A 27625-nucleotide genomic window follows, 5' to 3' on the forward strand; every position below is an offset into this window, starting at 1 on the left:
TGCATTAGGAGGCGAGAACAAAGAGGTCTACAACACAAGATGAACAATTAGAAAACACATTTATTGTCCCAAAAATAAACTCCCAGTAAAATGTAGTACAAAGTTGAATTAAGAAGTGAGGAGATTTCAGCAGCTGGTTACAGACGGGAAGAGAAAATATTCACCATTATACGTTTTTATAAAACTACCAGAAGAGTTAGAAAAATATTCCGTCTGCATCTCTGATTCTGCTGCTTTTCTTTCCTGAGAACGTTTCTTTTTTTATTGATCCGACACGTTTTAAACATAAATTCGGACATTATCGGGACGCTCATTGCTCCGGGCGCTGCAGGGGAAATATTAACCAAATTATTCTAAATAATTCAACAACTCGGTCTGCTGCTGATACACAAGGAACAAACCACCATAAACACACAGAGAGGGAACAAACAGAGGAGCTGATCGACTGTTTACAACCTGAAGTCTTCCTATCGGAGGATGTTGAGAACAGATGGAGACCTCGTCTGAACCGTACCAAAACCTCTCTAGTTAATCAGAGCTGGTCTTTGCAGTAATAATGTTCACATATTGTTCTCTGACTCATCCTAAAACTTTAGTTTTTTTAGGCTAGCCTGAAACTTTTTCCATTTGAACTACGTGCCATCCTGATTCATTCAGTAACACATATACTGGTATTTACACATCTCAACCCGCCAGCAGCCTGTTGTACCGTTTGGAAGAGGCCGTGGATGTTTTCAGCTGCACACGTCTGTCTGTTAGCAACTTAAAAAAATACTATGGATTTTCAGGAAATCTCCAAAATGGAATTAGGAACAACTGGTTAGATTTTGGTGGTGATCTGGATCACCGACTAGGATCCAGGAATTTTTGAAGGGACTGTTTACAGACGCAGGGCAGGAACAAACATCGGGAACGTCGGTGAACTTTGTTACAGTCTTTGAAAAGAAAAGCTTACTAAACGTAACATCTTTGGATTTTCAGCGTCGGTCCTCAGATTTTTCTTTAATTTTCGTAGTTTCCTTTGAAAATGCAGAAAACTTGTGCTGGGGTTGGCTGCCATAAACATGGTTGTTCCACAGACAACAAGAGTTCGTTCTTCCAACCACCGAAAAGACACAAAAAGCCCAGAAACATGATAACCGGCTAGCGGCTACCAAGCGTGTCACAGCTAACGGTACACCTTGGAGTCCTTCGAGAGTTTGTTCAGATCATTTAGTGACTGGTGAGGAAAGCTTTTATTTTAATGTTGCTGTTTAAATCTTATGATTGTTTTTGTTTATATGCCAAAATCAGCCTGAAATGTCCGCTTACAGTAAACAAACGTCTGTTGGTGGATTCTGTGAAGTTTTCCTTGTTTCTTGTTAGCAGCTCGTTCACAACGCGATGGTGGATCAACGTAAGCTCATTCGTTCAGTCCTACGGCCACTAGCTCCGCCCCATTTCGTTTTGTAGCCTCGACACTGAGGGGATCAATATACTTGAATGACATTATGGATAATTTTCTATCAGAAACCGATAGAGGAAACCTAAAACTAAAACTATGAGAACAAGTTGTACACTTCAATGCTGGTTCAGTTTCACAGAGAAGCTGACCATGGTCACGTGACCACCAGGTCATGATGTGCTCATGGGGAGGCAGGGATAATTTTACTCTTAGAGCTTCTAAATCAAAAACTAATGCCAACAATCACTGGTAGGAAAAGGTTACTATGACTTGGCCTGAGTGCTTCTGGTAGAAGAATTTGTGGAAGTGAACCTGTCCGAACCATCTCTATCACTTGGTTTATGTAGTGAAAAATAAGTGTTTGCCACCTAATTACTGTTTCACATTTGAAACATTTCACTATTATTACTATATTGTTAACTGTTATTTTAACAATTAGCTAAAAAAAAAACAGATTTTTTTTATTATTGTCCAAAACAAAAAAAAAGAAAAATGTAACTTTTTTCTTAGTGTAAACTTTAAAGGGTTAACATCTCCCTTTATAATGACTAAATGTCGAGAAACAGACCTTGTGGTTGCAGAGATATACTCATTTCTTTATAGGGATGTAAAAATCATCAACAGGGTATACAGGTCACCTGCCAGGTGAGGAACAATCCTGACTGGGAGGTGTGGGAGAGATTTGGTCGTACCCAGTTGTAGAAGCATTTTGGTTTGAGGTGAATGAAAACATTAAATTCATCCTGAAATCAGAGTTTTCCTTCTGCCCATGTCTTTCTGTGTCAGATAACCTTCCTCTGAAAGTTCTCCCGGCAGCCCAGGCGGACTGGCTGAAGACAGTGCTTTAGCTGGGCAGAAAGCTGAAGGGAAGTCAGACGTTCTGTCCCAGTCTGGTTCTCTGAGCTGGGCACCACAGTGGCCCGTGAAGCCCTCCATTTAGGACTGGTGAAGTAGGAAACACCTCTTTTTCTTCATTAGTGGCCACTGACACTTACTGGGTCTATTTTAACAGGAAATCTATTGGCAGGTGTTGATTCATAGATAGAGGCTTTAAAGCTTCACTTTAAAGGTTTAAAGTCATCTTTCAAGTTCAGCTGCTTGGTTCTTTGTCCTGGTTCTGATCCATTTCAATTCCCACACGTTCTTACTGCAGCCGAGCAAGCTCCAGAAAACCCAGGAGAAACTGCCGAACCGGAAGTGTGGGAACGTCTGATCGGGACTTACTGAGGTCTGCTGGTTGATGCTGAAGAGTACCTGCAGGTCCAGTTCTGTTGGGGGGGAGGGGTATCTGAGTGGACGGACTGCTGCTTTAATAATAGTCATCTAGTCTTTTTCTAACAGATTTAGCTTTTATCAAATAGAAAACACTGACATTAAAAAAGAGTAAAACCTCATTGACGTATTTCTACTAATCTGAAACTGGAGCATGGTTACCATGGTTACATCTTTCTACCAGTCTGAGCATCTAGAACTGAAGGGACTAAATCCTGGATTTGTCATGTTGATGATGATGATGTGATGATGGTGACTCGTTTCAGGGTGTTTTCATCATCATCATCATCAGCTGGAGAAGGTGAGTGTTGCATTAACAAACACAGTAAACTGTGACGAATTGAGTAAAGACTTCCTGGTAGTTTCATCCGAAACATGTGACACTACAATTAAAATAAAACTGAACTGGAACCAGTACCACAGTCCATTCCTGGTCCATTTTCTGTACATCGTCCCCTCCTCTCTGTCAGCAAGACCTTGAGAACCCATAAAACCCACCAGTGAGCTCCTGGATCTGCAGCAACTGAGGAACCATACAGGAACCATGACTCTGAGGAAGGGTTATGACTTGTTACCAGAGCAGGTGATTAGATGGATCTGCTGGACCTGGTCTGATTCAGGGCCAGTAGATCTGTTAGACCTGGCAAGGTCCAGGTCCGGCGGATCTGCTGGACCTGGCCTGGTACAAGGTCAGTAGATCTGCCGGACCTGGCCTGGTTCAGGCCTAGTTCTTTGATGTATGCAGCGGCTTCAGGACTGCTGGCTGTTCCACTGGTTGGCCATGGGCCTGCGAAGTAGCTCCTCCACATGACGGGCCACGTCCATGGAGTCCCCCAGGTCAAAGTCCCCGTCTGGGTCCAACATGCTGTCACCTCTGTCAGAACAGAGACAGAACGTGAACTGAATGATGGTCCACATTCTTCACCATGAATGGTATGGTGCATGTGATGTAAGACTGGAATGAAGGGAACTTCCCCCAGAAGGGGAGCTACCCGCTGGCAGAAGTAGACACCCAGCCTATGCAAGGTTTAAAAAAAAATAAATAAAAAGGTTTGGATCGGTTTGACCTATCTCAGCTACAACCTCTCTGTTACTGCCTCCATTCCGTTACAACCGCTTTATTGTATTTGTTCCAATACTGCCTCCATTAACACATTCATTACCACCTTCTTTCCGTTACTGCCTCCGTAACCACATTCATTACCACCTCCATTCCGTTACTGCCTCCATTACCGCATTCATTACCACATCCATTCCGTTACTGCCTCTGTTACCGCATTAATTACCACCTCCATTCCGTTACTGCCTCCGTTACCGCATTCATTACCACCTCCATTCCGTTACTGCCTCCGTTACCGCATTCATTACCACCTCCATTCCGTCACCGCATTCGTTACCACATCCATTCCGTTACTGTCTCCGTTACCGCATTCATTACCACATATATTCCGTTACCGCATTCATTACCACATCCATTCCGTTATCGCATTCATTCCCACATCCATTCCGTTATCACTTCCGTTTCCGCATTCATTACCACCTCCATTCCGTTACTGTCTCCGTTACCGCATTCATTACCACATCCATTCCGTTATCACTTCCGTTTCCGCATTCATTACCATCTGCGTTCCGTTACCACTTCCGTTACTGCATTCAGTTACCACCTTCGTTACTGCCTCTGTTACCACATTCATTACCACCTCCGTTCCGTTACTGCCTGTTACCGCATTCATTACCACCTCTGTTCCGTTACCACTTCTGTTACTGCAGTCATTAACACCTCCGTTCCGTTACCACTTCGGTTACCGCATTCATTACCACCTCCATTCTGTGACCTCCTCTGTTACCACCTCTGTTCCGTGACCGCATTCATTACCACATCTGTTCCATTACCTCCTCCGTTACCACCTCTGTTCCGTTACTGCAGTCATTACCACCCCAGTTCCATTACCACTTCCGTTAAATCATTCATTATCACCTCTGTTCCGTTACCGCATTCATTACCACCTCTGTTCCATTACCTCCTCCGTTACCACATTCATTACCACCTCCGTTCCGTTACCTCCTCCGTTACCACCTCAGTTCCGTTACCGCATGCATTACCACCTCCGTTCCGTTATCACTTCCGTTTCCGCATTCATTAACACCTCCGTTCCGTTACCTCCTCCGTTACCACCTCTGTTCCGTTACCGCATTCATTACCACCTCTGTTCCGTTACCACTTCCGTTATCGCATTCATTACCACCTTCGTTCCGTTACCACTTCCGTTATCGCATTCATCAACACCTCTGTTCCATTACCTCCTCCGTTACCACCTCCGTTCCGTTACCTCCTCCGTTAACACCTCCGTTCCGTTACCGCATGCATTACCACCTCCGTTCCGTTATCACTTCCGTTTCCGCATTCATTACCACCTTCGTTCCGTTACTGCCTCTGTTACCGCATTCATTACCATCTGCGTTCCGTTACCTCCTCCGTTACCACCTCCGTTCCGTTACCACTTCCGTTATCGCATTCATTAACACCTCCGTTCCGTTACCTCCTCTGTTACCACCTCTGATCCGTTACCGCATTCATTACCACCTCCGTTCCGTTACCACTTCCGTTATCGCATTCATTACCACCTCCGTTTAATTACTTCCTCCGTTACCACCTCTGTTCCGTTACCGCATGCATTACCACCTCCGTTCCGTTACCACTTCCGTTATCGCATTCATTAACACTTCCGTTCCGTTACCTCCTCCGTTACCACCTCCGTTCCGTTACCACTTGCGTTATCGCATTCATTACCACCTCCGTTCCATTATCACATTCATTATCACCTCTGTTCCGTTACCGCATTCATTACCACCTCCCTTCCGTTACCACATTCATTATCACCTCTGTTCCATTACCGCATTCATTACCACCTCCGCTCCGTTACCACTTCCGTTATCGCATTCATTACCACCTCTGTTCCGTTACCACTTCCGTTATCGCATTCATTAACACCTCTGTTCCGTTACCTCCTCCGTTACCACCTCTGTTCCGTTACCGCATTCATTACCACCTCTGTTCCGTTATCGCATTCATTACCACCTCCGTTCCGTTACCGCATTCATTACCACCTCCGTTCCGTTACCACTTCCGTTACCGCATTCATTACCACCTCCGTTCCGATATCGCATTCATTACCTCATCTGTTCCGTTACAGCATTCATTACCACGTCCGTTCCGTTACCACTTCCGTTACCGCATTCATTACCACCTCCATTCCGATATCGGAGTCATTACCACCTCCGTTCCGTTACCGCATTCATTACCACCTCCGTTCCGTTACCGCATGCATTACCACCTCCGTTCCGTTACCACTTCCGTTATCGCATTCATTAACACCTCTGTTCCGTTACCTCCTCCGTTACCACCTCTGTTCCGTTACCGCATTCATTACCACCTCTGTTCCGTTATCGCATTCATTACCACCTCCGTTCCGTTACCGCATTCATTACCACCTCCGTTCCGTTACCACCTCCGTTCCGATATTGCATTCATTACCTCATCTGTTCCGTTATCGCATTCATTACCTCATCTGTTCCATTACCGCATTTATTACCACCTCTGTTCCGTTACCGCATTCATTACCACGTCCGTTCCGTTACCACTTCCGTTACCGCATTCATTACCACCTCCGTTCCGATATCGGAGTCATTACCACCTCCGTTCCGTTACCGCATTCATTACCACCTCCGTTCCGTTACCACTTCCGTTACCGCATTCATTACCACCTCCGTTCCGATATCGCATTCATTACCACCTCTGTTCCGTTATCGCATTCATTACCTCATCTGTTCCGTTACCGCATTTATTACCACCTCTGTTACCGCCTCCATTACCAGATCCGTTACCGGATTCATTACTGCCTCCATTCCGTTACCACTCCTGTTACCGCATTCATTACCACTTCCGTTCCGTTACCGCATTCATTACCGCCTCTGTTCCATTCCATCTCCAGCTGATGGAGGTTGACGGTGTTCCTCCTGATCTCACTGTTTCCTCTTTACTGTCAAGTGATTGCTTTTTTCTAACTGTATTGAAAGATTTTATCTGCATGGATATGTTAACTAAAGTTTCACATCATGTTTGTTCTCAGCTCCTTTTCGCTAAATGAGATGTGAAGTTTTAAACATTGAAGCAGTGACATCCTCAGCAGTGGATTTATTGAAACACAAGTGTTTTGTTTTATATTATTTTTTACTTTTATCTTCATTAATTGTAAAGGAGGAAGCTGTGGAAAATCCTTATTGAAAACACTGAATAAAACCTTTAGTTTGAGAGATGAGGGTGGATAAAGTGTCATCCTTACATTGACGGGTAGACGGTGAAGTTGTTGGAGTGGCTCACAGAAGGAGAAGGTGTTTGGTCCATGAAGGTAGGAGCTCCCCCACTGGGTTCCGGATTTGGGGTGGTGAACCTGCCGGAGACACACAGCAACAGAATTACTGCAGTCCTTCACATCCTGTCCACAGCCATCATCATCATCATTCAGCTGACTGAACTGTGGTAACAGTGGGGACATCATCGCTTTATCTTTCAGAAAAACCAAAGGGAGGCAATGTTCTGGAAACACAAAGGTTTTTCCACTCAAACTTGTCCAAACCTGGGGCCTCATGTGCGAAAGATTGTGTAGCATCATACTAAAAAATGCTTTATGACCAAAATGATGTATGAATCTGTGTGTACACTTGTACGTCTTTCCTTGATACATCCAAACTGATATGAAATTGGACACTTCATCTCCTCCCATTAATAAATATGCAAATGACAAATAGACGGTATGCTTTCACCTTTAGCCGAAATAACAATGAGAAACACACCAGAAACATCAAAAAAGAAGAATTATTTAACAGAATATGAAGCTGATGTGGATGAATCAGTGGAGGAAAGATAGAATAGTGTACACACACTTGTAACGTGTTAAAGGTAGGTTGGCGGAGCTTCCCAGCATGCTTTGAGTGTGTTTAGTAGCCTAATGGAGTTTAAATATGTTTAAATTTACTTAAATACAACAGTTCTGCTGGAATACCAGAGAGACGCTGGGAACAGGATGAGGGAGTTAAGATGAAACAAGACTGCCTCATAGAAATCCTATATTTATAAACTTCTATTAAAGGGAGATTGTGTACGAATTACTGCCATCTAACGTTAGAATCGTGTATGGCATTCTAACGTAAAGCTGGACTGAGCGGTATGGCAAAATGTGGTCCTGATCCACAGATGGACCAAGGACTGGACAATAATTCAATATCAATATATATCGCAAAATGTACTTTTATTCAATAACGGTGCAATGAGTTTTGAACACATTTCCGATATTTCGACATACATACAGTTTATGATTACAGCGTTTCACTGACTGGCGTTAAAGCCGGTCAGTGATTCAAGCCGAACACATAGAGCCGTACATACACCACAGACATGAGCCCGACCAAGCCCAGCAGCAGTTGGCTGTTCTCAGCGCGAGGTAGAAGGCTAGGCTAAGCTAAGCTCCAACGTGGCTAGTTTTAGCTACAAAACCAGTGCTCATGTCCGTAATGCAAACGTGACTGAACAAGGTTCCACAAACAAAGAGAAAGCAGAAGACACAGTTGATAAGAGTGGAAAGAATAACTCGGTGGTACGGAAGTGATTTGGCTCAGTGTCGCCAACTTAGTGACTTCGTCCTGTTGGTTTTCACTCCCCTCTAGAGACTTTTTTTAAGCAACTGATGACTTTTTGTGGTATTATTGGGGACATTTGGGGACCGTAACGTAGGTTTACTTTTCTCAATGAGGATCCAGTGTTATATTTAAAAAGTTAATTTTAAATTAAAACATAATAAAAAAAACAAATTACACTTAATAAAATTAAACTAAAAAACAAAGAAAATGCTGACTGAAGAATTTAGTTTCATTATGTTTTGCTGATCAGGCAACAGTGCATCTGAAGCATTTCCACTCATAGAATATGCTGAGTCAGAAGATGAAGCATCAATTAATGCTCACTCTGTTTTTCTGTTTATTCTTATTTTATTTTTAAGCCTAGTTGAAGCACCGTTATTATAATCTTAAAGAATACATAAGTTTTACCCAGTAACACAGTAACTGTATGTCAAACTTAACACACTCAGGTGAAGAAGTTCCTCTGGATCATAACTGGTCAGGGGGAAAACATCTGGTGGACGGAAATGAACTGTCAAGATATGTTCCTCTGTGTTAAGAAGTAGAAGAATGGGTCTCACAAACTGGCCTCCACACAGTACCGGCTTTTACCCCACCAACTTACCGGTCATATGTATGAACAAATCTAAAAGTCTTTGCTAACAAAAATGTGTCAGATCATTAGGGGAGGTCATAATACACCAATGATAACACACAGATACATGCAGACATCGATTTAGGCCAGTAAACAGAAAATGTTAGGCAATGTCCCTTTAAGTGTTTTGTTCGATATAGAATAGAAATACTTTATTAATCCCTTCGGAGAGCCCTCAGGGAAATTTGGGTAAATAAATGCTAGAGTTAAAAAATATTCAATAGAATCAAAAAATAGGATATATATATATATATATAAAATAAGGAATAAAACGATAAGAAAGAAAGAAAGAAAGAAAGAAAGAAGCACTCGGGTGCGTAAGAGACACTGGTAAGGCAGCAGTTTCCTGCAGCGCCATTTAAAAAAAAAAATGCGATATGATCATGTAACAGTGTGTGTGTGTTCTCAGTGACAATAAGAGCATTTCATGTCGTGTGTAAATATGTGTGCGCTCTGCAGCCAGTACTCACTTATGTGTGTTAACGTCTCCACATGACATAAACGGAGAAAACTGATCAGTTTTTGTTTAGGTTGTGGGATTTTATTAAGGCATGGTATAAGGTACACTGCGTTCGTACGTGAGGCCCCTGGAAAATAACCAAAACCAAATTCAATATGTTTACGTCTGCAAACTTCCAAAGTGAGTTAGAGAAGAGGCAGGACTTACTCTGGAACAACTTGTTTGATCTCTGGCTTCACATATCCATCCACTGCTTTGGCTGTAAAAGAGACAGGCCTCAGTTCATCTGTGCAGCATCTTCTCCAGAAGTAATGACAAGAACAATAAGGTGTTGATACGTACAGAGTGGGGGGGTGTAGTACTTGGCGAAGACCTCGTCTTTAGGCCGGTCGGGATACAGGAACAGGAGGTGATTCAGGTCACTGATGCGGTCAGCCAGAGAGCGGATAGAGAAGTCCTTCGTTGTGTACGGCAACAGGTTCCAGACCAGCCTCTCACCTGGAACACATCAGTAGCCATGGTTACGCAATTCCAAATTATTTAATTCTGAATAAAGTATTCTCCTTCGCATTTGCATGGAAATAGTCATTCTGAATTTAGGCTTACATGAAAAACACGTTTAATCACCTGTATTTAATTCCACTTTAGATCTGGGGACGGAAGTGACGTATTTACCTCTAACCGAAGAAAACAAACCTGATGGAAAAACCTTGTATTTGATGATATTGTGACCATCTGTGAGGGACACGGCTAGTAATTTAATGATTGTGACCAGAACTGTTTTCACAGGGCACTGTTATTTTAAGGTCAACCTCTGGGAATGAATACAGTTGTAAAACTGTATCAACGGTCAACGTGAAACCCGACGCTGGAGTCCTGCACCAGTGCATGAAACAACTGTTCCCAGGAGGTGATGGGGTATATAAAGAAGCGTCCTGGACAGGAAGCCAGTTTCAGCATTGTTGGCTAGCATGTGTTCAACATAGGTTTTCTGGCTGTGTTGTAAAAACAGATGGGCCTCTCATCGATCTGAGTGTCTGTCGTTCAATGAAAACTCCAGTTCCTGCTTCTTTTTGTTGCATCTTCAACATGGAAGACCAGATAATAAGAACCGTTTTTGCTCTGATGGTGATTCTAGTTTTGAAGCAGCAGCTCGACACCAGCATCCTGCTTCACTGTGGTCAGCTGAGGAGGAGATGGAAGGTAGAGGACTGTATCGTCATGGCGACAGGACAAGGGAACAACCGGCATTAATTTAAAGCAGAATAAACGTTATCATTTAGGAATTATTAAATTCTGATTTAAAATCAGAATAAACCAGCCACTTACTTCGGATTTAAGTTAAATTCTGAATGGCAATTTTCATTTGGAATTAGGTTTTTACAAGATCATTTTAAAGAGGATTTAGTTTTTATTCTTAATTAAAGGGCAATTAAAACTCGTGTAAACATGGCCAATGTTTTATTTTTGATCAAGGAAGGAAAGAAAGACGGTGGAATTGCTTCCAGAGGGATGCGTACACACGAACGTTATGTGAACATCTGTAAAAATCTGAATATGGTCAGGGTCCATCTGTGGATCAGGACCAGTTTTACCTTGTTTGTTGGGATTTTCAGCCACCCAGGCGATGGTGATGCCACCAATCTCAGAGTCACTGAATCTCAGAAGGAAGGTCCCGTTGGGTTTGGAAAGGAGGAGGTCCTGAGCCTGCTGCTTGTTCACAAAACCAAGAATGGCCCTGAACACACACACCAACACACACTCGTTAATCACAGCTGACCGCAGACCCGATCCCTCCCATCTGATCCAGGCATGTCACATGACCCATTACCCATCATTCCAGTGAGGCTTTAGGTGTTTCTTCATGAGCTCCACGACTCCATCAAACCACTGCCAAAAGGTGAAGCTGCGTCCAGGCAAGCTCTCCTGGAAACATCAGACACACAAGTTCACCTGCTGCAGATTATATTCACCCAAGATTTTATTATTTTCAAACTGCAGACGTTCTGTTTGACAGACTTTGTTTTAGTCTGATCAACCATCCTATAAGTTCACCACTTGATGTTCTCAACAGCAGGACTGACAGACAGGAGCTCCCAGTTTGGCTTCAGGCAGCAGAACCTTCAGTTATCAGCCCCTCTGTGTGTGTGTGTGTGTGCGTGCGTGTTTTTGGGGGGGGGGGTATCAGAATATCAGCATCTAACAGTGAAGCCAAACAAGTTCTAACAGTACAGGGGTACGCCTCATCCTGAACACAAAGAAAAGCCTGTTGATTAGAAATAAATGACTTAACTTTCGTAAATAGAGTTGTTTAACTAAAGCAGCATCCGCCTCACTAGCTCCGTTTCCATTACAGTATTTCACAAAATAAAAGCAATATTTCTAACATTTCGATAAAGTGCAGTTGCAATCTGCAGGTGTTTCCATTGAATGGTGTTTAGGGCATTAACCCTTGTTCTGGTAAAATCTCGTCGCGCGAGACTCCACTTTGAGGAGGATAGAGATTTCTAAATCTTTGTAAAACTCTTGCATTTTGCCATTGTTTGCTATCAAGGATGACGATTCTATTTTTTTCTTTAACTATTTGTAAAAAGATTTCCGTCTCCTACTGCATCTACTCAGAATGCGCCATCTGAAATGAACTGGCCACGTGACCCGCTACATCACGTCTGGTGAAGCGTAAATGCGGGAAAAGTGTTTCCATTACACATTTGTGATATACTTTTATATCGACATGTCTTTAAAACCACCACTTAGAGCATAAAAACCTTTTAGCGATATTTGAGAGTTTTTTCTAAATGTAGGTGTTTTTTTATATTGCGATATTTAGCTTTTGCGCAATTCTAGGGTAATGGAAACGCACCTACTGAAAGCTCAACTAACGTGTAGTTTGCAGTTTCCTGGTTTAAATGCCTCACACTGTGGCAGAGGGATTTATCATCCTCTCTGCCAGTGACATGGTTTTAACTGTAGTTAACAAGGTAGTAGCCAATAAACTGAAGACTATGTCGTGGCACATTTCTTCGTTCTTTCCTTGTAAGCATCAAGGTGCGTGTGATAGCTGGATCGAGGGGGGTTGATATTATTTTTGTTGATGAAAAGGGGGCCCTGCAGGAAAAGTTTGGGAACCACTGGGTTAAAGTAACATGGAGACAGAAGCCTACTCTTAGGGGAATGATGTGTAGAAATGTGTTAGCTGGGATCAGAGGAGCTGTGCTGGTCTCACCCGGTTGAACTGGGCCCAGGACATGGTCATGTTGTGGTAGTCCTCAGGGTTGTTGCTGCTGCTGGTAAAAGCCTTCTGAGCCAGGAAGACCAGGTTGTCCTCCGTCAGGCCCCGCCCACTGTGCATCTCTGCCTTGTGCTTCATATCCAGGGCGTCACAGAGCTGAGGCCACAGAACTTTGTCTGGGACGGTGAATGGGACTCTGCCCTGATATGGGAAAAACAGTGAGAATAAAGTCTGAGGTTTGAACAAAGCTTCACTGATTCCAGATGTTCCGGAGTCAGGTGCTTTCATTTCTAACACACGGAATTATTTCCAAGATAAAACATAAAAATGGTCATTCATTTCTTTATAATAAATAATTCTCCTGGGACCAAAAACCCTCACACTGCTGGTTCAGGATGCAGCTGAAAGAGGAGCTCGTACACCCCATCATGTGAAACAGGGGTAACTTCTTCCATTACTAAAGCTTAACAGATCAGGGCTAAATAAAAATCACCTGGTCCTTATTATCAGGGGTTTAACATGTAAAGCTCCAGGCCATTTTTGCTAATTTCGCGCTCGTTTTATTTTTTTCTATATAAACCAACATGTAGAAGCTGAAGCTTTTACTCCCAGTCAGCATGCAGACATGTTTCCAGTAGAGCCTCAGTTCCCAGATTATGAGGCTAAAATAATGTAAAATGAATGTATCAATAGATATAGCACTACTCAACTGTTTCCATTTTTTTCCTCATTTCCAGTTATTCCTGCTACTATTTACCTGCTATCCTCACTAAACCAACTCCAGCTCAGCTGCTTTGTGGCACCACCGTGTATCAGAAACGTCTTCTTGGCTTTATTCCAGCCATAGAGGAGCATTACTTTTGTTCTTTTCAGACACACATAGAACTTTCTGCTCACTGGTTGATCTTTGGCTGCTCCTGATTGGACATTACCGTCAATCTAAGCTCTCTGATTGGTGAAAAGTTTGACAAGAAGTGGCTTCATCATCATGTCCAGGTCTAAATAGAGGTCTCTTAGCAACATAGTAGTGATGGTGATCTTTTTATAGTGAAATGGATCATTTTGGATTTACATTACATCTGATTAGCTGGTCTCTAAATGCAATTGGCCAAATTTATTCGAACCAAAAACGGGTGTAGGGGAGCCCGCTTGTCCTGGCGGAACGTTTGCGGCTGGATACGTGATGGACTCCTGGGGGGTGTGGAAGGTAAAGTCTGTCGATTCCTTCCGTTGATTACTATATATTTGGATTCATGATAACTGGGTTTCTGCAGTTTGGAGCGGGTGGTTTCCTGGTGTATCGCAAAATTCGGACACTGTCAGCAGCAACTGCAAAATTCGGACACTGTCGGCAGCAACTGCAAAATTTGGACACTGTCGGCAGCCACTGGCAAGCTGCCGGTTTTCTGGGCTGGTGTGTGTCGAGCTGTGAGCAATCAGACTTCGGCGTTGCAGGAGCTTAATCATGAACTGGATGCTATTCTAGCTCAGAATGGCAAGCTGGTTGCAGTTCTGGAGCTCACACGCAGGGTGGACATCAACTTGGAGAAGTTGTCGGCTCGGCTGGGTGGAAACTGACCCAAAATTCAGATGAATTATAGTCGCCAGTGAGACCACTGAGAGACTCAATGCAGACAAAACGAGCTCTGGTCTGAACCAAAACATATGCTGTTATCTTAATCTGGCTCCCTGTACTGGCCTTGGATGGCTGGTTATCAAGTTCTCCTGCCCATTCTATTCCTAATGTTATCCTTTTCGATCTATGAAACAGGTGCGCTGCCCCTGCGGCTGCTGCCTCAGTCTGCCTGATCATTTTGTGTTTACATCTGGTTGCTGTCTACTCTTAGATGGGTTGTACTGGAAGACATTTCATTGTACTTGTGTACCGCACTTGTATAATGACAATAAAGTTAAGTCTAAGTCTAAAGGGTAAGATATCCAGACCCCCTTCCCCCCCAGTAATACCTCCTGGTCTGTTCCTGGAATGGAAGAAAATAAAAATCACCTTCAACTTACCGGCTCAGCAAAAGCGTTGTCCCAGAGGACAGTAGCGGTGGCGTTATTGTCCTGACTGCCGTGGACGATCACCACCACAGGCAGGGACAGGGTCTAGAGACAGGAGACCCCAGTAGATCATTCCCACTGATCCATTTAAAAACAACAGCGGTCATTCTCAAACATCTCTGATGTACCTTAACATGGAAAACCAGCTCGTTGCCCCCAACACTGAACTGAGACTCAAACAGGATGGTGAACTTCTCCTCCGTCACGAACTCTGCTCCTCGGCGGTCCGAGCGCTTGATTCTCTTCAGTGACTGCAAACACACAGTTTAACATCCCTGTCGGGTCAAATCAAAGAAGAATCCAGCTGTGGTCCAACATGTGGACTCCTGAGACAGCAGCAGAGCTCACCATGTTTCTGAAGTGTGCACTGAGGGTACTGGTGGCCTGATGGTACTCCATCACACAGTTGTTGTTGAGGATCTCCCCACTGCTTTCACTACCAAAACAGAAAAAAGGTTAGCTCGGCTTCCAGTCAGAACACTGTCAACATGGCCGTATGGTAAGGGAGCTCCCAACTGAACCCGAGTAATTTAAGAAAACACCCCCATATAGAACGAGAAAACCAGCCTAACCAAAATATTTAAAGAAGGGGGGTTTGACCTCTCTCAGGACACGTACAGTAAATATAGCTAGGGCTAATGCTAGCTAGCAGAGGACAAATGGCTAATACAGAATTGATTCTAAGTAAATTGAGAGTTTTTCGCCAGGAAATCAAAGAAAAACTACAGACAATTGAAGAAATTTTGAAGGCAGACACCAGACTGGCAGAAGCAGATGAATGCATCAAGAATACAGAGGAGATGTTGAAAATGTTGAAGAAGTCCTTACAGAGATGCTAAAGCTACATGTGAAGTGAAAGGAAAAGCTAACAAACTTAAGAGAGCTGGTCCAGGTGTGAGAATGTAAGGATTTACGAGTGCAAGAGGGATCTGAAGATTCGTCAACATCAATAATTTTGTTTGTGGAAAATATGTTTAAAAAGGGACTAAAATTGGAAGGACATGCACTCGAGTTGTAGATTGAAAGAGCTCAATGCTCAACGGGGCCACAGCCACCAGTAGACGCTCCGCCACCATCCATTACTGTCAAGTTCCTCAGCTTTAAAAAGGAAGAGTGCTCCCAAAGGCTTGGCAGAGCAAGGGGTTTACTTGGCAAGGAAACAAGATAACTATGGATCATGACTATCCTCCTCTTATCCTCAAAATACAAAGGGAGTATGCTCAGATCCTAAGGGTGCTGAAAGAGAACCACATCCAATTTCAATCCCTTTTCCCAGCTAGGCTATGGGTGAGACATAAGTATGGCACTGTGACCTATGACAACACAGAGGTGGCGATGGATGATTTGTCACAGAGAGGCTACCATATTTCGATCTACAAACCTCCAGAAACAATGATGCAAAACCGAAAAGCCGCTCAAAGAGGAACACACTCAATATGTGTGAGCAAAACTACAAAGAAAACAAATTTATGTGTTTTTAATATGCAGCAATGACTTTAATATCAGGCCAAATCCTAGAGAGGATTCTTCAAGAGGAAAATCGGACACAGAGTTCCTCTCGGGATGTGTACGTCAGCTTGGGTGGTGTCGGCCTGTGTCAGACTGACATGTTGACACCACCTTAATGAACATCAGCTGATCTGTACACGTCAAACACCATCCAGTGACACCTATGTTGAAGACAGACGACTACCATTGAAACATGTCAGACAGGCTTGTGACAAAACTAAGTGTTTTATAGAAAAATTATTAACATTAAGAACTTTGTTGGATTACAAAGAAAACTTCAGGCTTTCAGAAGATCTTCTCTGGCGCCTGCTGCGAGTTAATGGCCAACTAAGGATGCTCCACCCCATCCCTCCCTTCTCCAATTTCCTTTCCAGTTTGGACTGAATCCTCCTGAGAAGGGTTAAGTTAGACAATGGTAGAGGCTAAATAGTAAATGGTCTGTATTTATATAGCGCTTTTACCCAAAGTGCTTTACATATGCGTCAAATTCACACTGATGGCGGAAGCTGCCTCGCAAGGCACTAACCACGACCCATCAGGAGATGTGTCCCACTCCTTAAATTGGTCTTCGTTCACCTCAACAGGCAAATTCTATATAGGTATAGTAGTTTGGGGAGTAAATTATTTTTACTGCACTTACTCTAGAGCTAATGCCCAGGAAAGGGACCAGGTTCCATCTGTATGCTTTTAATGTCCAAGGATACAGGTTCATAATTTGCCTGGATGAGCCTGGAGAGGTCCCTAGTCAGGTATTTTCCTAAAAATTTGATATGTTCATTGTCCCAATCTAACTCAAACTTCTTGGGTAAAATCGCAGGCACTGTATAATTAAGTGTCATCACCTGGGTTTTGGAGATGTTGACCTTATAGCCTGAAAGCTTCCCAAAGTCCAACAGAATGGACATCAGTTCATTGAATGACCCCTACAGCTCCCCCAGGCAGACCAAAACATCATCAGCAAACATGGCTGCTCTATGTTCCACTCCAGCCATTGCAATACCTTTATTTTTTTTATTTTGGCTAATTGATTGTACCCGTGTTTCTATAAATAAGTCAAAAAGGAGAGGTAAGATCGCACATCCTTGCCTACATCCCTGTTCCAAAATAAAAGCCTGGGAAAGATCCTCGTTAACCTTAATGGGGGCTAATGGGTTATCATACGAAGCCTGGATGGCCCTAATAAACTTATCCTGAAAGCCAAATTTCCTTAATGTCTTGTAAAGGAATCCCCATCTAACAGGGTGAAAGGCTTTCTCTGCATCCAGGCTGACTAAAACTTTTGTGTCTCTGTATATGACTTAAAATGTGTAGTATTCTTCTAATGTTGTCAGTCGTTTGTCTTCCGCGAATAAAGCCAGTCTGGTCTAGGTCAATAAGGTCAGGTAGCAACCTCTCTAGTCTAAGGGCAAAAATGGAGGTAAACAGCTTGTAATCCAAACTGAGGAAATGATCGGACGATAGTTCCCGCATTCTTGTCTGTCTTTTCCTTCTTTTGGGATAACTGAAATCGTTGCCTCCTTCCAAGAGGTGGGGACTACTCCCCCCTGTAAAATATAATTAAATGTCCACAAGTTAAAGCATTTTAAACAAAAATAAATAAATGGTGGCAAACCTTTCATAAAAGGCTAAATATTTTGCAAAACAATCCTATTCATTAAGCATGGTTTAGTAAATGGAGGCAACAATGCAGAGCCGAGTGGTCTGTATGGAGGGTTAGCTATCCATCACCGTTGCGCTACACTAAAGCAGCATCTAGAAACTTGTGGGAAAACAGCTGAAATTAATAAAAAACAAAGAAAATAAACTACAAAAAAATTTGAAAACTGCATAAAACGTCTCTCTTGTCTGGCAACTCTTAAATCAGTTTGTTTTTATTGCTTAAGTAAAATCTAATATTTAGTAGATTTTCTATTAATAATCCTGATTTGAGCTTTTAAATGCGTTTACAGGAGCCTGATTTTATTCCATGAGTTATCAGCCTATTTGGAATGTTCTTGTACGTGCAGTTTCACATACATGTGATATATAGATGTCTTTGTAATCGTCTTATTGTATCACGTCATATTTATGTCATATTAGCTGTAAAACTGCAAGAGGATTTGGTTTAGTTATTGCATATATATTAAACCAAGAGTGAGATCAATTAAACCAATACAGTGTTAATATTTGAATGGGTCCCAGACCAGTTTGCACTGGAAAAGTTGGGTCCCAGCATGAAAAAGGTAAAAAATCCCTGAGCTAGATGCACCCATGCTCTATCGCTACTACTTAGCAAACCAACTATAATACCTAGTAAAATGGACTCAAGAAGACAATTGCAACAAATCATAAACTGGAGTGAAACCAATGAAGCAATACTTTACTCTCATACTTACCCTTCTTACCCAGTTAAATCAAGAAAATAAACTCCAAAATTACCACAATCAATTCAGCACTGACAGCCTGGTGCAAACTTAACAAAGTGATAAAAATCACCATTTGCCCCATGTAAATACAATCCAGATTTCCAACTGTACAACCATCCCATGCACGCACCATCATGGTAGCTAAAGGGAATTACGGTGATCGGACCAAAAACACTCTACCTGAGACATTTCCTGTGTGAAATGTTATCAGGTGTTTTCTGGTTCCTCACCTGTGTGTGCTTTCGTTCTTCAGCAGAGCTTTGGCCTGCTGCTCGCTAACGATGACGGCCTTGACCTGCGGCGGGTTCATGTGCACGTTAAGCTTTCCGCCCACCAGAAGCCGGACTGTGGCTGCAAACTTGGTCTGGGTTTTTAACACCTGGGGAGGCTGCTTCTCGATGATGAAGGTGCTGAGAAAAAGACAGAATGACACCATGGTCAACATCGATTTGTCTTGTGTGCAGATGAAGCAGGTTCTGATTAGAAGTTCTGTCTAGGAACATCTTTAGGGTCGACATGAATTCAATAATTAGTAAGGGATAATGCCCAATGATGTGTCCATTATCATAAATTAATGGACAGCGCGGAGGCTCGCATCGGATGGTTGCCTCCGTGTCGTCCATTAATTTATGATAATGGACACATCGAAGGGCATTATCCCGCTTATACCATGGTCACTTACGAAAGAAAAGTGACCAAAATAAATTGTTAATGCATTAATGTTGTTTTTTACCATTAAAATCTTAAGTTTTTCACAAGAAGCGGCTGCGTGGACTATTTCGTTGTAACACGTTGCCAAGGTAACCGGCTTTGACACAGAACCTGCAGTTCGGTTGGCCGCAGCTGTTGTATTAGACCTGATCAGTGGAGGGAATGGAGATGATTGCTTAACGTTATGTTACGTGACACAAAGAATCATTTCAGAGGGCGGGTGCAGCTCTTACAGCTTGTGTCCAGAGGATGATGCGACATTTTGTTTCCAAGTCCAGAGATCGGTTCCTAACTCGTTTTTATTGCAAGAAATATTATCCACTGTTCACTCTGATCATTAAATGTGTATCAAGCAAGAAAGTCTATCCTAAATTGTTTTTATAATATTATCCACCATTCACTCTGTATCAAGTATGTAAGTAAGGTAATCAAGACAAAGACAGGCGACAACCTATTTAAAATTCAATGCAACATTGCCGTTAATTGTGACATTTCATAAAGATACTGGCATGTCCATAGTGCCGTTTGAAGGACGGAGATTTAACGTTTGTGGACCCTGACCACTGCTGGTTTAACGTTGGTGGACTCTGACCGCTGCTGGTTGGGACGTTGCGGGATGAGATTCTCGTCTCTCCTGGACTGACAGAGCCCAATAAGCCTGCACCTGCTTTCACAGCAATACGCCGTCACAGACATGATCTGGCACGTCTGCAGCCTGGCGTCTGAGTTTCTGTTGCCACGGTTACCAACTACCTTTTAGTCAGCGCAATAATTTACAACAATAAGGCTATTTGACCGGAACTTCTTTTATAGGTGTCCATCATCACTTTTTAATGGACACACTCCAGCCAATCAGAATTGAGTAATTATGCTGCTAAGTCAAACATGAATATGTCAAATGCAGCTCATTCATCCAGCTTTATAGGTTGGGGGGGTGTAACTATGGTAATTCTATGGTTTTTAGTAGGGCTGCAATGATTAGTCAACGTTGTAGACAATAGTTGACAATAAAAATAGTTGACAACAAATTTACTAGTCGACTATAGTCACCAAAAAAAAAAAAAAAACATAAAAAACTACAGAGGAAACGAAGGCGATGTCTCACTATCTCTGCTGAGAGTTGCACATGCGCAATGAAGTCCGCCAGGGGAAAAATATGGCGGCGGACCAGGGAACAAAAACAGCAGCAGATGACTTTAAAAGTTTGGGATAACTTCACGTTAAACTTAGAAAATAAATTAAATGCATGTGAGATTTGTAAAGCGGACCTTGTGTACCACAGAAGTACGCCGGCAATGCTCGAACATTTAAAGAGGAGGCACGTCAGACTTCCTTACCAACCTCATGCAAGATTTCAAAGCTGAAAGTGAAATAAATTTAATAATTATGAGATACATAATCCGATTGGTCAACTAGTCGTTTAATAGTCGGTGACTAATCGACCATCAGAATAGTCATTAGTTGCAGCCCTAGTTTTTGGTGTTCCCTGCCAGAGGGCTGCAGATATAAATTAAACTCTTGCAGCTTCAAAATTAATGCTTCAAAATCAACATTCTTATCAGTTACTAACCGTGTCAAGGCTGTATCATAATACCAAATATTCCACTTTACACCTTATTCATTTTTAACAATGCCTATTTTCTGTTTATCTAATTGAAAAAAAATCAGTGTTTTATGACATAAAGGGCATAAAATCAACAAAAATTAAAGCTGCAAGCAGCAATGAAGGCCCCCACACCTCTGGCGCTGTTCCGGTCTATTGCACCGCCCCATCAGCCGGCAACCTCCCTCCTACAGCACGGCCGCTCTCACTCGCAGCCGTATGCCCATTCTTCCAGAGATTTTCTGCATTAAGGGGTGATTTCCCTAATGAGAGAATCAACTTGCACCTCAGTCTGACCTGTGATGACATCTGAAGCATTTATGACCTTGTTTCCTACAAACTGTGTTGAATTCTCACAAACCAGAGCATAATTTTATCAAGAGGAAAATTCCACGTGGCCACTAGGTGGCGCTATACTCATTTTTCATGTAGAAACATGTTGGAACTCTAATGAGAACAGGAAAATATCACCTCCATTGTTCAACTGACAGCACGGTTAGAGCCACTTCCTGTTTCATGGCGAACGATATAACCATCACAGGAAGCCATTTTAACCATGATGCTGCAAGAAGTCAGTTTTTTAACCATGAGTTCATGAAGGATGATATTAATGAGTTTGAATATGTTTTACACGTATTGAAGGGTTAAAATGGTGGGACTTCCAGGTCCCAGGGGGCGGGGCTATGGCGGTGACAACATCAGGACATGAAGAGGCTTTTTTGTTTGTCTGGCATGTTCTATAATTATGCCACATTTCATAAATGTCAGTCAAAGCAGTGGTTGGAGCTGATAGATGAAATATTTATAGGGGGCGCTATAGAGTCATATTACCAGCATATGTCTATTTGAATCAGTTCCAGGCCTGACCACTGTCCTCCCTGCCGAGTTTGGTGGAGATCAGGAGTACATTGGGTCAGTTACAAGTACTTCCTGTTTCACGGCGCCATGCAATTTGCCATGGCGCCACGGTCTCGCCATGCAGCGTTTAGCAATGTCCAGATGACAACATCTGGACATGTAGATGTGGTCAGCATGGAACTGAAGTGAAACATGTGCAGTTTGGTGCAGAATGAGTGTTGTCTGTCAGAAAAAATGGATTCTGTGCTTGATGGCGAAACATGAAAACTTGATGAGGCGCCGCCGCTGAACGCCACCTCCTATTGGAAAATTTTTGATAACTTTTGACCACACATGCCTCTAGAGTGTTCAGACCGATTTTGAGGTTAATATGATAAAATCTGTAGGAGTTAGATTAAATGCAAGGCAAAGAAACATGCAAAAATTACCCCAAAAATTACTTTTTTCAAAATGGCCAACTTCCTGTTGAAGTTATCATATAGGTCCAAGAGGCTTTTTTTGTATGGCGTCTTATCGAAGTTCGACATGGCGCCACGGTCTCGCCCTGCAGCGTAGAGCAACAGTTTTCACTGGCTATCATCACCAACTTGTTTTCTGCTGTCTGACCAGGTTTGGACCTGGTTGTGTCCAAAACGTCAGAGAAATGGGTCTTCAAGTAAAAACCATGACTTCCTGTCGCCAGGGGGCGTGGCCAATTCATAACCCAAATATTGACATGTAGATGTGTTTAGGATGGGACTAGTAATATACATGGCCATTTTGGTTCAGATATATTGTTTAATGTGGAAGTTATATCACTTTAGTTTTTCATGGCGAGATGTCAAATTTGAGGCCCCGCCCCCTCTATGCCCTTTCCCCTATTAGAAAACTTTTGATAAATTTTTAAATACACATGTCTTCTGAACATCCTGAGCTATTTGGGTGGCGGTATGATTAAATCTCTAGGAGGACATAGATTTTAAAAAACGTCAGTAAAACGCCAAAATGGCGACTTTGACCCAAAATGGCCGACTTCCTGTTGGTTTTAGGCTATTGCTCCAAGAGGATTTTTTGTTCGACAGAGCATTTTGAGTATGTGTAGCAAATTTCATAAAGACTGTTGACGTGCAGTGGCGGGGCATCATAAATAGGTGGCGCTCTCGCTCAATTTTGTCCAAACAGTCCCGAGCACCCGAAAATACATAGATTTTCACATTCCTTTGGTAGGTAGGCAAAATTTGGCGAGTTTTTGAGCATGTTCAGGTCCCCTAAAATGCTATTTACTTTTGAGGAGAAAAATAAGAAGAATACGGACAAAACGGAGAAATTACAACAGGCTTTCGTACTGCCTTCTCTAAGGTTAGGACTGAAGTTGTTGAAAAGATTAAATGTGAAACAAGTGAAAACAAAACAAAACAAAATAATGACATATATACCATCTTTATGATGCTTTCATGAGAGGTGCCGTTATGGGTCCTAAGGGTAAAAAGTTTTAAGGGCTGAGACTGTCCTCCACGCTGGGACTGTCCACCAGGCTGGGACTGTCCTCCGTATGAGGACACCAGGTCTTTTCCTCCTAGTGTTCATTGCTATATTGATTACCTTTTTTTTAACCACCTAGTTTACTGTAAAATGTCTGCAGACAAATGGACCAACACGTAATGCAGATACTGTGTTCCAGATGTTCCAGATGTTCTACCTGGTCACCAGGGCGGAGATGATGTCTGTGATGTCAGCATTAAGCTTGTTCAGCAGCTCCTCCATTGGACCGGGCAGAGCAAGCTGCTGGGTCAGATGTTCACAGCGTCGAATCTGCTGCCGGTTCTGCCAGATCAGGTCGGCCAGCTTCTCACACCTGAGAACAGGTGAAGGAGGCAGTAAAGGGGAAACACTCAGTTGGCTGCTCCTTCCCGTCATTAAAACTGCGTTCAGTCATCTAAAATGAACTGGACAGTTGGATAAATACCAGGACTGCAGGACATCCAGCCCCCCCTCATGTGGACCTCCGTTTCCAGCCAGCTGCTGCCTCCTCTTCCACTGAATGAGCTCCTCATCCAGGATGAGAGTCTGCTGCTTCCTCAGCAGGGCCAGGGTCTTCTGGTGCTGCTCAGACAGGTCCTGCAGACAGACAGAAACATCTGTGTGGATAAAACTCACTTTACCATCATATTCAGACTAATTAACATCCTCATCATGTTGCAGCTTGCTGCTCAGCTGTAATGTACCTACACCTGGATCAGGCTTTCTGGACCCATGACAACATCTGATGTGACTGAACATTGAAGAGCATCAAACCTCCCAGAGCTACGCTGGGGAAATGCTGACAGGTTCTCACTTGTTCTAAGGAAGAACACAAACTAAGGCTGGATGCGGTGTTTTGACTGGATGTGTCAGAACATCCAGCCGACGTCGGTGTGACTGATGACCAGAACAAGAATCGTCTACACTGGAGAAATCCACTTTTCCCACATTCATCAGTCTCATGATTTGAATGATTAAAACAACCCAACACAAACGTGTGTAACAGCAGGTGTGTGTGCTGGTTTCTGCATGATGATGATGATACATGTAATCTGCGTCTTCCTACAAGCCTGTATTTCTGCAGCGTGTTGGCCTCTCTGGTCAGCAAGGCCTCCACCGTGGTTCTTTTGCTCTGCAGAGTGGTCTCCCGCTGGGTGCGCTCCGCCGCCGGCAGCGAGGACAGACTGCTCAGCTGGGCTGACCAATCAACAAGCAAGAAACAGCTTCATTAACTCCTACATTTCACAAGACTCTGACCAGTTAGTTTTCTGTTGAAGACATGCAGGTAATATGACACAGAGCAGGAGGAGGTGGTCTCCTCCTCCTAAACATCAAATATTGTTTTATTTGGTTCTAACAAGACTCATTTTGTTATTTGTTTTTTTTTTATCTGTAATCTGCAAAAGGAAAGATCCTTTAGAACTTTTATGATGATTATATCAGACATGTTGAAAACTTTATGGACAATAAATCATCTAATCTGTTTAATGCCAGAAAAACAAAATCTGAGGTGAAACTGGCGCATGAACATCAGTGTTCACTCATTTTCTAAAATAAATACTGGTCTGAGATTCTGTGGAAACAGACCTACCGTTAGTTGGTTTCTGAGCTGTTCATTGTTCAAGTACATGCAAATGTCATGAGTCGGTCAAGAGTCGTACGCTGCTCAGACGGATCCGAATGTCGTGAGTTGGTCAGAGTCGTACGCTGCTCAGATAGATCCGAGTGTCGTGAGTCGGTCAGAGAGTCGTATGCTGCTCAGACGGATCCAAGTGTCATGAGTCGGTCAGAGAGTCGTACGCTGCTCAGACGGATCCAAGTGTCATGAGTCGGTCAGAGAGTCGTACGCTGCTCAGACGGATCCAAGTGTCATGAGTCGGTCAGAGAGTCGTACGCTGCTCAGACGGATCCAAGTGTCATGAGTCGGTCAGAGAGTCGTACGCTGCTCAGACGGATCCGAATGTCGTGAGTTGGTCAGAGTCGTACGCTGCTCAGATAGATCCGAGTGTCGTGAGTCGGTCAGAGAGTCGTACGCTGCTCAGACGGATCCGAATGTCGTGAGTTGGTCAGAGTCGTACGCTGCTCAGATAGATCCGAGTGTCGTGAGTCGGTCAGAGAGTCGTACGCTGCTCAGACAGATCCGAATGTCATGAGTCGGTCAGAGAGTCGTACGCTGCTCAGACGGATCCGAATGTCGTGAGTCGGTCAGAGAGTCGTACGCTGCTCAAACGGATCCGAGTGTCGTGAGTCGGTCAGAGAGTCGTACGCTGCTCAGACAGATCCGAATGTCGTCAGTCGGTCAGAGAGTCGTACGCTGCTCAGATGGATCCGAGTGCCGTGAGTCGGTCAGAGAGTCGTACGCTGCTCAGATGGATCCGAATGTCGTGAGTCGGTCAGAGAGTCGTACGCTGCTCAGACGGATCCGAGTGTCGTGAGTCGGTCAGAGAGTCGTACGCTGCTCAGACAGATCCAAATGTCATGATTCGGCCAGTTATGTGTTTTATTCTCACCCTGGATGCGCAGATTCTCCTGGTACTGGATGATGAAGTACTCCTGGCTGTGCTGTAGCTTCCTCAGCTCATTCTCAGTTTCCTGTGTGGACACACGGAGTTCCTCGAAGGCCTGGTTGATCTGCTGATGGCGCTGTGAGAGGGTGTCCATGGCCTGCCCCCCACCCCCACTGCTGGTCTGCAAACAAAACACTAAAGTTGATTTCAGATTCTATTTTCAGTTCACTTCAAAATGTCAAAACAGATCATTAGGGCTGTTCAGCCTCCCGGTATGTTCTTTATGCTGTATGAAGCTGAATGCGTTCTGGGTTTCCACTACATAAATTATCCCCGTCACGGCTAAATAAAAGATTTTTTTTCAAGATGTTACAAATCTAAATTATATTGTATGAATGGACCTGTTTGAACATAAAGTCTAAATTTGTGCACATTTAAAGACCATTATAAGAGCGTGAAATTTTACTCAGGAAATGTGAGGGTGTGTTTAACGTGAAACTTTGATGGTGGCAGGGCAGAGTTGTGCACGGTGTCGGTGTCTTTAAATGCCAAACTTGATTCTGATCACTTTTGTACATCCTCAGCACCTCAATCAGCTGTTCATTAAGTGTAGTAACAACAACAATAATAAAAATATAATAATAAATATAATAATAACGATGAGACTAGTTCTCCCTCACAGAGGAAACCCTGGTGTTAAGCTAACATGCCAGACACATATTCGGCCTGCTGTTCCAGGTGCTGTTGTGCCTTTCCAGATTAAATGTTTGTTCTTGGTCTTTTATTTTGTTAAATAAATTTCTAAATAAATGCGACTTATATGTTCCTTTCCTTTTTATGAAGCATTTAATGAATGATGCGATGTATACTCCGGAGCGACTTGTAGTCAGGAAAATGCTTTATTGACATCGTCGATAATGATTTATTCCTCTACATCTATCCTGTGAGGGCCCTGAGGTTGTCTGATGGAGGTCTGTTTATTATCCTGAGCTCTGGACTAAAAGCTGGAGCCAACTATTTGCAGTCCTGGGTCCCAGATTATGGACCAGACTTCCTCTCAGGGTCAGATCTGCATGATCCTGGATGTTTAAAGATTCATCTCTTAAAATGCGTTTATATCTGACATAAAGTGTATTATTTGAACATGTTGCTTGTTTTCCTTGCTCCATGTGTTTTAACATGTCTTTTCCCTGTATTTTTATTACAGTTTACATTGCTTTGCGGTGTTTCTTTACATTATATTGCTTCAAATGTAGTCTGCAGCTTTTTCTGTAAAGCCCTTCAAATAATTAGCCTGTAATTCAGGTTTTATGGTACTATAGTAGTAACCAAATGTACTTATATACTTACTCTTTCAGAGATGTGCATGTTAATGCTGCTTCAACCTGCAAAGGACACATGAACTTACATTTGTAGCTTCCTGAACGAGCCTCTGTTCCGACTGCAGGATGTGTTTGATGCAGCGCACCAATTCAAATGGACAGCGGTCATATGTGCTCTGCAGAGACAATACACTCATCAGTCCAGATGTTCAACACTTTTGTTAGAGCCACTTATTTGCAGCTAAATGTGAGTATTCTGCTTCTGGTTCTGGCTCAATTTATATATTATTAACAGAAAAAGTCACTGTAAAAGAGTCATCAGGTTGGTTTCCAACCAGTGAAGAAAACCTGAATCAGAAATGTTCCATGAACTGGTCTGAAGAGAATTATCTGAGCTGCACAGTCAC

The 27625-nt window shown here is 43.0% G+C and overlaps 1 protein-coding gene across 6 annotated transcripts in view; it reads right to left on the reverse strand.

Moving 5' to 3' along the window:
• The window catches only part of LOC121632586 (signal transducer and activator of transcription 5B-like), a 36362-nt gene that overhangs the window by 4105 nt on the left and 4632 nt on the right, over positions 1–27625 (reverse strand). For 5 of the 6 annotated variants that reach the window (XM_041974202.1, XM_041974203.1, XM_041974201.1 and 2 more), the window contains 16 exons: positions 27305–27394; positions 25900–26077; positions 24456–24586; positions 23835–23986; positions 23568–23723; positions 18948–19127; positions 15152–15239; positions 14932–15054; positions 14756–14848; positions 12734–12940; positions 11339–11433; positions 11103–11245; positions 9850–10005; positions 9715–9766; positions 7060–7167; positions 43–3590 (listed from right to left, as the gene is read on the reverse strand). In XM_041974202.1, coding sequence (XP_041830136.1) covers positions 3467–3590; positions 7060–7167; positions 9715–9766; positions 9850–10005; positions 11103–11245; positions 11339–11433; positions 12734–12940; positions 14756–14848; positions 14932–15054; positions 15152–15239; positions 18948–19127; positions 23568–23723; positions 23835–23986; positions 24456–24586; positions 25900–26077; positions 27305–27394 — 2076 coding nt within the window. In that variant the 3' untranslated portion in view covers positions 43–3466. Of the gene's footprint in view, positions 1–42; positions 3591–7059; positions 7168–9714; positions 9767–9849; positions 10006–11102; positions 11246–11338; positions 11434–12733; positions 12941–14755; positions 14849–14931; positions 15055–15151; positions 15240–18947; positions 19128–23567; positions 23724–23834; positions 23987–24455; positions 24587–25899; positions 26078–27304; positions 27395–27625 lie in introns of those variants that run through there. The other variant, XM_041974206.1, reaches the window with a different exon arrangement.

This window comes from Melanotaenia boesemani, chromosome 21 (genome assembly GCF_017639745.1).
Source record: "Melanotaenia boesemani isolate fMelBoe1 chromosome 21, fMelBoe1.pri, whole genome shotgun sequence".
NCBI lineage: Eukaryota > Metazoa > Chordata > Actinopteri > Atheriniformes > Melanotaeniidae > Melanotaenia > Melanotaenia boesemani.